At 41.1% G+C, this 12,898-nt stretch overlaps 1 protein-coding gene across 8 annotated transcripts in view; it reads left to right on the forward strand.

Annotated features, from left to right (window-relative positions):
* fbrsl1 (fibrosin-like 1) overlaps window positions 1-12,898 on the forward strand; it is a 421,085-nt gene that overhangs the window by 284,315 nt on the left and 123,872 nt on the right. For 7 of the 8 annotated variants that reach the window (XM_061766519.1, XM_061766516.1, XM_061766523.1 and 4 more), the window contains exon 6: window positions 10,768-10,797. The exons of the other annotated variant lie outside the window; for it this stretch is intronic. In XM_061766519.1, coding sequence (XP_061622503.1) covers window positions 10,768-10,797 — 30 coding nt within the window. The remainder of the gene's footprint in view (window positions 1-10,767; window positions 10,798-12,898) is intronic. 8 annotated transcript variants of the gene reach the window in all.

Raw genomic sequence — 12,898 nt, forward strand, 5'->3', positions numbered from 1 at the left:
GAGAAGGTGATGTCAGATGAGACAAAAATCGAGCTGTTTGGAATCAATTTGACTCGCCGTGTCTGGAGGAAGAGGAATTCAGACTCTGACCCCAGGACCACCATTCCCACTGTCAAGCATGGAGGTGGAAGCATTATGCTTTGGGGATATTTCTCTGTAAAGGGGACAGGTCAACTTCACCGCATCGAGGAACATACGGATGGAGACTTGTACTGTCAAATTCTGGGTGACAACCTCCTTCTCTCAGCCAGAAAACCTAAAATGGGTAGTCTCTACACCTAATTCCCATAGAAGATCAGTGGAGGAGCTGAAGCTTTGAGTTGCCAAGGCACAGCCTCGAAACTTTAAAGGTCAGATGAAAAAGATGTTATGGGGTCAGTTAAATTTAATATTTGCATTGTTTATATGTTATGTAATACATGCACGTAACTTGCGGCAAGTTTAGCTAAAAATGAGGGTTTTATGACGCATATTGAGTCCTCCCCGAACATACCCGAAACTCAAGACACCGGGGTGTGGTTACTCTATCCACCGCAAGGGCTACCAGAACTGACGTTGCAATTGACAATCACAGCGCGCTACACACTATACGCAATGGCGAGCAATGTGTTAGAATATGTGGAGAAGGAGGATTTCGACATACAGGAGCACCCAACTGAAATTGGCATCGTCAAAGCGTACATGTTTGAGCTGATCAGATGGTCGGAACCTGACAGTGACGACGACAAGCAGCCAAGTAGCAGCTGTACAGCAGAAAAAGAGAGTGGCCACTGGCTCGATGTGATGGTATGTCAAAAGCATGTCTTTTTTTACACTCTTGGCTTAAAATAATGCCACCCCAGGGGTGCCAATATTTTTTAGCACGACTATACATATTATATATTCATATATGTTTCAGTGACACGGCACAAGCTTTTACATAGGATGCAGTAGTCCTATATTTTGTGTGCCCCTCGCTCGAGTAGCGTTATAACATGGCGCACACCAAGTCTTGCCGTGTGTTTGTTGGCTTGTCATACAGGCAAAAGTACAGACGACAGTACTGAAAAGTACTGTGTGGGTCTTTTGTTTCCTATTCCCCAGTGCATAGTAACCATAATAGAGTCGTTGGTATATACAAGGAAATGCTGACCTCTTGTCTGCGCCGCTTCACTGCTGCGAGATTTTGTTCTCTTGCTGGTGGTGGAGGTCCCGATGGCCGTAGGAAAGATAGTTGGCACCGCAGCTGGTTTCAGCCTCTTCCTAACTACAACCCCAATTCCAATGAAGTTGGGATGTTGTGTTAAACATAAATAAAAACAGAATACAATGATTTGCAAATCATGTTCAACCTATATTTAATTTAATACACTACTAAGACAAGTTATTTAATGTTCAAACTGATCAACCTTATTGTTTTTAGCAAATAATCAATAGCTTAGAATTTTATGGCTTCAACACGTTCCAAAAAAGGTGGGACAGGTGGCAAAAAAGACTGAGAAAGTTGAGGAATGCTCATCAAACACCTGTTTGGAACATCCCACAGGTGAACAGGCTATTTGGGAACAGGTGGGTGCCATGATTGGGTATAAAAGGAGCTTCCCTGAATGGCTCAGTCATTCACAAGCAAAGATGGGGCGAGGTTCACCTCTTTGTGAACAAGTGCGTGAGAAAATAGTCGAACAGTTTAAGGACAATGTTTCTTAATGTACAATTGCATGGAATTTAGAGATTTCATCATCTACGGTCCATAATATTATCAAAAGGTTCAGAGAATCTGGAGAAATCGCTGCGTGTAAGCGGCAAGGCGGACAACCAAAATTGAATGCCCGTGACCTTCGATCCCTCAGGCGGCACTGCATCAAAAACCGACATCAATGTAAGAAGGATATCACCACATGGGCTTCTCTTCAGAAAACCAATGTCAGTAAATATAGTTTGGCACTACATCCGTAAGTGCAACTTAAAACTCTACTATGCAAGGCAAAAGCCATTTATCAACAGCACCCAGAAACGCCGCTGCCTTCTCTGGGCCCGAGCTCATCTAAGATGTACTGATGAAAAGTGTTCTGTGGTCCGACGAGTCCACATTTCAAATTGTTTTTGGAAATTGTGGACGTCGTGTCCTCCGGGCCAAAGAGGAAAAGAACCATCCGGACTGTTATGGACACAAAGTTCTAAAGCCAGCATCTGTGATGTTATGGGCTGTGTTAGTGCCAATGGCATGGGTACTTACACATCTGTGAAGGCATCATTAATGCTGAAAGCTACATACAGGATTTGGAGAAACATATGCTGCCATCCAAGCAACCTCTTTTTCACGGACGCCCCTGCTTATTTCAGTAAGACAATGCCAAACCCCATTCTGCACGTGTTACAACAGCGTGGCTTCGTAGTAAAAGAGTGCGGGTACTAGACTGGCCTGCCTGCAGTCCAGACCTGTCTCCCATTGAAAATGCGTGGTGCATTAGGAAAGCATAAAATACGACAACGGAAACCCCGGATTGTTGAACAGCTGAAGCTGTACATCAAGCAAGAATGGGAAAGAATTCCACCTACAAAGCTTCAACAATTTGTGTCCTCTGTTCCCAAACGTTTATTGAATGTTGTTAAAAGAAAAGGTGACGGTAACACAGTGGTAAACATGACCCTGTCCCAGGTTTTTAGGAACCTGTTGCAGCCATAAAATTCTAAGTTAATGATTATTTGCTAAAAACAATAAAGTTTATCAGTTTGAACATTAAATAGCTTGTTTTTGTAGTGCATTCAATTAAATATAGGTTGAATATGATTTGCAAATCATTGTATTCTGTTTTTAATTATGTTTAACACGTCCGAACTTCATTGGAATTGGGGTTGTACACCTGTGTATCCAATGTTTTCTCAAAACACGCCGGTTCGAAGTGATCGGCACAGAGTTTGGAATGCTTGCTCGGCACCCATACCTGAGCACGTTTCTTCCCCCGTCGAGTCACTTTCACTGTCCACTGGTCACGTATTCCTTCTGCACTTGGAAAGCCAAAACAAAACTTTTGCCGCTGCCTGAACCATTTGTAAAACCAAATGCCACACAATAAACCATTGTGACATCTTTAAATCATCGGACAACATACAAGGACGGGAACGCCCAATGAACAGGATGTTTGTCCTGTGTGACGTCACAGCGGCGGAAAGAGACGAAGACCGGAAGGCGCGGGATGCAAAAAGCAGAAGGCGCATTCTGCATCATATTAAGCGATTTAACTGCTGTATATCTGCCATATAATCACTTCGAAATGGCAGATGTGGTTTGAAAAGGGTTTCTAGAGTTACCAAGAACGATGTAAAAATCTTTGTCCTCTGACCTTAAAGGATTTGTCGAGGATCTGAAAAAGAGGAGTGGTCCAAAATTCCTCCCGAGCTGTGTGCAAACCTGGTAATCAACTACAAGAAAAGTCTGACCTCTGTACTGGCCAACAAGGGGTTCTCAACCAAGTACCAAGTAATGTTTTGATATGGGGTCCAATACTTATGTTCCTCATTGAATTGCAAAATAATTTGAATGTTTTGTTTTATGTGATTTTCTAGATTTTATTTTTGATATTCTGTCTCTCCATGTTAAAATGCATCTATGATTAAAATTATAGACAGTTCATCTTTTTGTCAGTGGGTAAACTTATAAAATCAGTCAAGGATCAAATAATTATTTCCTCCACTGTATATGAACTTTCTGAAATACCCAAGGGGGGTTTGAAGGTCATCTGGAGATGTGATACTCTGTCCTTTACATATGCACTCACGGATTTCAAAAGGTTTTTCTCCAATTTATTTATTTTTTTCGTGGACACCTGTCACTGCAGCTTCTTGCTTGAGGTTAACATTTGGTTATGGTACATCATACAAATCACCTGATTCACTACCCTCGGGATCACCACATCCATTTAACTCTTGCCATGAACTCTTTGCTGGAAATGTAATTAGGGTCTTCATCTAAGCTATCTTTACATTCCTCAAACTCATACAGTAGTTGTCCCCTGTGATGATCTGCAGCGCATCCTGAACATTACCAAATTGTGCAAACACTGCGGTGCAAATTCAGCACAGGTACACAATGCATAGACCATTTGATTAATTATTGATGGAATTTGACGTTATTTTTTTGTTGAATTAAGTCAGTACACATAGTGAATATGAATTACAAATAATTGCATTAGCTAAGCCGGCAAAGTGGACGACTGGTTAGAATATCTGCCTCACAGTTCTGAGGACTGGGGTTCAAATCCCGGCCCCGCTTGTGTGGAGTTTGCATGTTCTCCCTGTGCCTGAGTGGATTTTCTCCGGGTACTCCGGTTTCCTCGCACAGCCCAAAAACATGCATGGTAGGTTAATTGAAGACTCTAAATTGCCCATAGGTGTGAATGTGAGTGCGAATGGTTGTTTGTTTATATCTGCCCTGCGATTGGCTGGCGACCAGGTCAGGGTGTACCCCGCCTCTGGCCCAAAGATAGTTGGGATAGGCTCCAGCATGCCCGCGACCCTAGTGAGGAAAAGCGGTTCGGAAAATGGTTGGATGGATGGATAGTAATTTTTTGTTATTGTGACATAAACAACTCTTTGTATTTTCAGGACGATTTTAAGGCCAAGGGCCCGATGTGACATACCGTAATTTCTTGTGTATAATGTGCATTCTTTCCCCCAAGAAAATTGGCAAAAGTCAATAGTGCGCATTATACATAGGTACAGGGGGGAAATGCTGTACACTTTCATTCCAATATGCCACCGCCACCCAGAGGTTATGAGAAAGGTGTACACTTTCATTCTAATATGCTACCCCCACCTAGAGGTTATGAAAAAGGTGTAGCCTACACTTTCATTCCAATATGACAGGGGTACGTGTGACTGCATATATGTACATGCTCATGAGTTTACATACTCTGGCAGAATTTGTGAAATATTATTTATTTTAAATACAACTGATGACTGTCCAACAACCATCATTAATTTATTTATGGTTGTGTTTTGTTTAATGATAATGCTTTTCGGAAATGCTTGACAGTTTAATTTGAATCCCATTAAAATAAAAGTAAATGTGTTTCGCCTGGCCTTCATGTTTTCTTTAAAGAATTGTACACATCTTACAAATTCTGCATGGGTAATCAAACATTTGAGGAAAACTTTTAAAAGAGCAAGTAAATAGTAAATAGTAAAAGAGCAAGATAGTATTACGTGTTCAAATAAAGTGCTTAACTTCAGAATAATTCTTTGAAAAAAACTAACAAAATACAAATGATACTTCATGTTTTGATCATATGGGTAGAAGCAAAATCATGCATTGTAAAAATGCATTATACATAAGTAGTTTTCCAGAATTTTGAGGTCAACTTTGGGGGTATGTTTTATACATGGGTGTGCATTATACACGAGAAATTACAGTACATGTCACAACAATTTCTTCTTCTTTTTGTTTTGTATGAATTGCTTCAAAAAAAGGAGGTCACAACAGGTTAAACACAAAAAATGCCATGTTACAAAATTCTTTTCATCATGAAATGGGTGGTGGCTTACGTTTTCTGACCAAATGCAATTTTTAATAAATTAGGTGCCTCTGTGGCATACACCTTCCATGCTCATCACCATGTTTGAAATGTCATGCATATACTGACTCACATAGAGTCACATGGCTGCACCAGGATTTGTTGGCAATGTTACTTCGGGACTTCATTAATTAAAAGTCAAACTTAAACATGTTTAAGGTGCTTTCCAGGACCTTTGAAGATTGTGACACCTGTGTCACTGTGGGTCCTTACGGGATAGGAAAGCGAGTGAGCCAGCTGTTGGTCAGCGGGTGAGTCACTTAAATGGATTTCACGACCCACGACTACATACTTCAAATTAAAAAAGATTATTCCAAATCTAACACACGATCATGCAAAGATGACTGCAGTTGTGAGCAGTGCTTTCAGGCAAACTCCCAAGCCACTAGGCAGCAGGTTTGAAGCGAAAATAACCCTCGCACATGCATATAAATATTCCACTGGCGCTGAATTTATCTTCGGCAATTAATATGATACAATATGTCGTCCTTCGGCCGTCGGCATCATGTGGTAGGAACACATTACGGCCGTTGGGCAGTCAGTGAGTGTATATGGTCCAGGTGTGCTCTGCATCGTCAGCACGAGTCAGCCGCCGCACCGTCACCAGCCATCGGAGGCTTGGAGCACGGGAGCAGTTAACTGAATCAAAACGTGCATTATAATATTTCACCTTCCCGGGGCGCGAGACTTACAACGGCCTCTTGAGTGCGGATGAGGAAACGAGCTTAAGTCACTGACAGAAAGCTCGCTCGGCCAGATGTGACAGGGAACATCCACACGTAAGGGTTACTCCACCCAGAGTGCGTAAATGTCAAGAAGGTGCACAAATTATAGAATTAAGTGGACGGCAGAAAGTTAGCTTAGCTTAGACTCAGTGTGCAATGGAAGCTGCATCATCTCATAAAGTATATTCTTGGGACTCAGTAGGAAAATTGGTCGGGAACATGAATTTGAAAGTGGTGCTAGTTTAGAGACTTAAGAGTAAATGCCAGGGAACAAATGGATGGTGATTACATTTTTAATTCCTCCTTAACAAGTGTAGCGATGTCTGGCAATTATTTTCCACACAATCTGTTGTCTGAACAGAAAATCGATTGAGAAGAGGCCGAAGGCAATTTCTCTCCTTGATGCTCTAGTCTCTCTGTTAAAGGTCTTGACAAATGACTAAGCATTTTTGAAGGTTTTTTGTTGTTGTTGCACAGAAATATTTGCAATCAGGGTACAAAGCTATTGTAGAATGTCATTCACCAAATGAAGCATGTTTTTCCAATAGCCTAGCATTGCCTCTGATATTCTTGGTGTACTAAAATCAATTGCACTCACCAAATCATGAAAACAGTCTCTCAGATTAATTCAGGCATGCATCCTTATCCCATGTTGTAAATTACTTACCTGCACAGTATTAAAGAGGATCTTACATTATGTGGTGACGCCTTTATTATGGCGGTTCATGTTCCTTGTTTATGTTCTGGTACGCCACGCACCTTATTAGTTCCACCAAGGTTTCCTCGGTTCTTGCCATTTCTCTGCATAGCTCCATAAAAGGAATGTTTTCTTTCATTTTAAACAGTTGAATTTTACATACAGTATTTCGTAATGTACTAATACGCAAAGTTCAAAAGGCAGTATCTGTGATGGTATGGGGCTGTGTTAGTGCCATTGGCATGGGTAACTTCCACATCTGTGAAGGCACAATGCTGAAAGGTACATACAGGTTTTGGAGAAACATATGCTGCCATCCAAGCAACGTCTTTTTCATGGACGCCCCTTCTTATTTCAGCAAGACAATGCCAAACCACATTCTGCACATGTTACAACAGCATGGCTTCGTAGCATAAGACTGCGGGTACTAGACTGGTCTGCCTGCAGTCCAGACCTGTCTCCCATTGAAAATGTGTGGTGTAAAATACGAAAACGGAGACCCCGGATTGTTGAACAGTTGGAGCTGTACATCAAGCAAGAATTGGAAATAATTCCACCTACAAAGCTTCAACAATTAGTGTCCTCAGTTCCCAAACGTTTATTGAATGTTGTTAAAAGAAAATAGTAGAGGTTTAAGTTGCACTTACGGATGTAGCGCCGAACTGTATTTACTGACATTGGTTTTCTGAAGTGTTCCTGAGCCCATGTGGTGATATCCTTTACACATTGATGTCGGTTTTTGATGCAGTGCCGCCTGAGGGATTGAAGGTCACGGGCATTCAATGTTGGTTTTCGGCCTTGTTGCTTACATGCAGTGATTTCTCCAGATTCTCTGAACCTTTTGATGATATTATGGACCGTAGATAATGAAATCCCGAAATTCCTTGCAATTGTACGTTGAGGAACATTGTCCTTAAACTGTTCGACTATTTTCTCACACACTTGTTCACAAAGAGGTGAACCTCACACCATCTTTGCTTGTGAATGACTGAGCCATTCAGGGAAGCTCCTTTTATACCCAATAATGGCACCCACCTGTTCCCAATTAACCTGTTCACCTGTGGGATGTTCCAAGCAGGTGTTTGATGAGCATTCCTCAACTTTCTCAGTCTTTTTTGCCACCTGTCCCAGCTTTTTTGGAATGTGTTGCAGGCATAAACTTCAAAGTGAATGATTATTTACTAAAAACAATAAAGTTTATCAGTTTGAACATTAAATATCTTGTCTTTGTAGTGTATTCAATTAAATATAGGTCAAACATGATTTGCAAATCATTGTATTCTGTTTTTATTTATGTTTAACATGTCCCAACTTCATTGGAATTGGGGTTGTATGTGCGTATGTGAATGTGTGGGTGTGCGTATTCATGTGTGTGTATTTTGTATGCGGGGTGGGAGGGGTAGGTCTTGTGTTTCTTGCCATTTTAATTTGGTTTGATTTGAGACCTGCAAAACTGCCTGAAATACATACCAAAACTGCCTGAAATACATACCACATGAAAAAAATTATTTTCTCTCAAAAATCTAATTTTCAATACTCCACTACGAGTGGGGATCTTTATGGGTGTTATGTGTCTCCCCTTGTCACAGTAAATGTACACTTCACCGCAAGGCATTAACGCTTACTGAGTGATGCACGCAAACAACAGCCCTCTGTTCTGCCATTCATCGTTTTCAGCTTTCGGTAATCAGTGAACAAAGTGAACATTTTTTAAAAACATCCACTATGAGACCCATTCGTCTTCAAAAAGCGTTTTTTTTCATAAGCGTGCAGTTTATTAAGACAGTTATTATCCGTTGACAGTTCAAAGTGGGGCCATTGTTGGATTTCAATTGGTTGCACTGTCACCATTTAAGACTGTAAAGGTAATATAAGTTACATTTTGTGCCTTTGTTATGTACTACTTTGTGCAATATGCTCCTTTTTAGTTCTATTGTTGGTATTGTTGGCTGGAGCCTATCCCAGCTAACTGTGGGTAAGAGGAGGGGTACACCCTGAACTGGTCGCCAGCCAATCGCATGGCACATATTAACAAACATCCAGTCACACTCACGTTCACACCTACAGGCCATTTAGAGTCTTCGGTCAACCTACGATGCATGTTTTTGGAATGTAGGAGTAAACCGGAGTGCACGGAGAAAACCCATGCAGGCACGGGGAGAACATGCAAATTTCACACAGGTGAGGCCGAATTTGAACCACAGTCCTCAGAACTGTGAGGCAGATGTGCTAACCAGTCGGTCACCGTGACGCCTTTTTTACCATATTGTCCTTGAAATTTTAGGAAAAACTTAAATTGTTCAATTGGCCAAAGTAGGTAGTTGCCAGAGAGTTTTGTTTTGCTTTGTTGAGTGCTCCTTTTATTAGAAAAATATTACACTTAAGAAAAAAACTAAACGGCGCTTAAATGTTTTATTGTGTTTTTTTTTTTCACATTTTCAAACATGATAAACTGTGTTAAGCGTAAGGATCTAATGTATGTCTCTTTCAAACTTCATTCCAGCACAGAAAGCTGTGCCCCTTGTTTTTGCAGAATTGAATGCCTCACAAGGCGTAGAGGGTCCCTACTTCACCACTCTACTTTTAAGAGATCTTGGCCACCTGAGCCCTTGCACTGATTACTCTTGTTACTTAATTATACATTTGGACCCACCACACTGGCGACAAAAGACTGCTGTGCCTCCATTGACCCAGCTTCCTCCTCCAGATCCCAAGTCTGAAAGGGAGTCAAACAAAATAAAGAGGGTCCACTTAAATATGTTGCCACAGGGACTTAATTGACAGATTGAAGGCCTTTTTTCACAGGAGCCCTTTGCCTCTCCTCTATTCACTCAAATTTTGCAGATTTTACTGCATCCTGCTGTGAGGTCCAGTAAGACAGGCCTGCAGCTCAACCACTCCTGGTTGCACAAGTTTCTTTCATTTAGTTGTTTCAAAGCATCTCACAGAGTTACCAGCAAAGATTCTTTGACAATATTAGAAATAGAAGGAGGTAGTTTAATTGGATCAAACTTGAGAATTTTACTGGGTTGTTTATATAAATGGTAGCCTTCACTCCACTTTATACTTTCTTTCAGATTCAGCCTAAAATATTTTCGGTGATTCTGAAATTGCTAACTTTATTAGTGTAGATAAGGTTTTCTTCTGTGAACATTTCAGGGTTGAAGACCTGAAGACCTCAGTTATACCAGCCAGACTACAGCTTTCAATTCCTGGCTAAATAGAAGATAATTTCTCCTTTGACCGTGACAGACGAGGCATATTTTTGAAAGCAGCCTTGTTATTAAGTTCCTTTACCGTTTTAGAGATGTGAATACAACTTAAAGACTGGTATTTGTCACAAGGTGGATTGGTAAATACCAGACTTAATAGGCTCTAAGGACACAGACAGTCAAAGCTCTGTGTCCTTGAGATACTATTGTCCAATTTAAAAGCACAGTTAAAAGGCTACATGACAAGCAGCCACTGAATGTAAAGTAATTGAATGGGCTCTTTATAAAAGAACCAGAATGCAGAATGATTCACTTTTTCATCTTTTGTATGTGTACAGCATTCAATTTGTCACAGAAACAGCACAATTGCTCTGTGTGCCTGTGTTGCTTTTGAAACTCAAAAACCTCTCAGAGACTACGAGACGTTTCCTTTCTCCGTTCATCCTGTGTCGTTTGCTCGGAAAGCTGTCAGTGAATGAGAGGTTGTACACAAAAATAACATCTGCATTGATTATGAGCTGCAAGGGGAGCCTAATGAATAATTCCTTATATTGCCTGTGTCTACCTCTTTTGTCTTATAGTGTGACAGTGAGAGTGACATTGACAACAAGGTAAGGCTGCTTTTGCTCTGTTTATGCACCCAACAAAAGGTAATTTGGAAGTGAATAGAGGAAGGGATTCATAGTTTTGGTGAACAAATATGAGAGGGAATAGGCATTCTGTCAGTCCTACCACTGTAGATACATTTACAAGACAAGAAAGTAACGTGGAAAATCCAGGGATGTTTTCGAGAAGAGCATTTTTGTGTGTAAAATAATGTGGTGTATGTGTGTGTGCGTGTGTGTGTGTGTGTGTCCTACATACCTGAATAACTTATGAAGTAAAGAATAGCTTCTACAGGTATTTCTTAATATGTTGCCTTCATTCCTACTGGAATCATGATAGCCTGATACAGCATTATTGTAAAGACTTCAGTGTAGATACTGTACATGTAGAACAAGAGTTCTCACACAGTGCAGACCTTCACCAAGCCTTAAATCGTTGTCACTTGTAACTTCGCTGAGGAAACATCTTTTGGTGTTGGCATTTTGGATCTGGACCAAACATAAGCTTCTGAACATGTTGGAATGTTACAATTCAATTGTTTTAAAATGTGCTATCTGCATTATCTGGACAAAATCGGGTCTGATGTTAAATTTTTCTTTGACCGTGCATAAGCAAAGCAAATTGTGCCCCATTCCAAAGTTCAGCTTTTTATTAAATGTTTGATGTCATCAACAATCTGCCCCTGTGGCATCACTCCCAAATTGTACGTAAAGCTTTTACAAATAAGAATTACAAAGAATCAGAAAAGTAACATCCAAGGGTGCTATCCAGTACTACCGTAAACACCGTGGACATTTGCACAAAACACACTTAGATAAGCCACTGCTGAAAAAGAAATCACTTCCATTTTGGTTGAGGTAAAAATTAATCCAATACAGCTATATTACAAAAACAGTATCTTATTTGTTCATCCTTGCACTAATCCTGATCTTCAGGTACCTGGAGCACCTTAGGCATGTTATGCAAATATCCAATCAAATGCAAGTTGTCATATCATCAACTCTTAATGATTTGACATTTTGGCAGATGTAGACAATCACTCAAGCCTCGTTGTATTTGTTTAGCACAGACTTGGTAGTGGTTGGTTGGTGCCAGCCACCTGCTTATGAGATTCAATGCCTTTAGGGAACCTCACACATTCTAATTCCTTTACAATTTAGCAATTACTCCCTGGTAAATGAATGAGATAGCATGCCTAATCTCCTGTAAGCTTAGCTCCCAGTTCTGTAGAACTGTCTACAGCGTTCCCTATAAATAATACATTGATAGCAGACCCAATTTGCATTAAGTGTAGCCTGGCTTGTCAATATTCTTTTATCTCTTTATTGAGGCGAGAAAGGAGCAAGGCTGCAAGCGAGTTGACGCAACCCAGTCACGTCACAAGCCTGTCAGTTGTCATGCACCTCCATGGCATCACTGCAGGGGGTGAATAAGAAATGTAATGCAAGGAGGAGGCTCTGAATGTTTTGTTTTTACCCTTATACCAGCTCCATATAACTTTAGAATTATACACCCGTGGCCTGATTTACAAAGATTCCAAACAGTGGGTGCTAAATTACGTGGTCACTCTAAGACCCCTAGCTCACTGGCCTGGAGACTAGTTGGAGACCATATGGTGACTGGAGTCTCCGCTGGTCGCTGAGACGACTCTGGGAGATCTCCTGGAGTCTCCTGGAGACTGGCGGGGTCGCCAGGAAGTTGCGATCAAATCAAACATGTTTGATTTCATTGGAGACCTTTCGGCGACTCCTATATATGCTCACTATAGAGAAACACCTTAACGTCACTTAATGTCACAAAACTGCACGCAATAGTCACCAAAATTTATATGGACATCTCTTGCAATATTTTGAGGGTCCCGGAGTCACCGCGACTCATCAGCCTCGGCAGTCTCGCCGACGTCGCTGCTGGTGAGATCGGCCTTTTATAGACTGCACGCTGTATCAGTGAAGGTGTCGCACATCGTTTACGGAGATTGCGATCTTTTGCTAAGATCCCAAAATAGTGGGCGCTCAATTGCTTGTTCAGTCCCTCTAAAAGATTGTGCTGTTGGCAACAGGTGTACAAGTAGTGCAAGCTGCTGGATTTAAGAGAGCCGTGAGCTTT

The sequence above is a fragment of the Phyllopteryx taeniolatus genome, chromosome 3, assembly GCF_024500385.1.
Source record: "Phyllopteryx taeniolatus isolate TA_2022b chromosome 3, UOR_Ptae_1.2, whole genome shotgun sequence".
Lineage (NCBI taxonomy): Eukaryota > Metazoa > Chordata > Actinopteri > Syngnathiformes > Syngnathidae > Phyllopteryx > Phyllopteryx taeniolatus.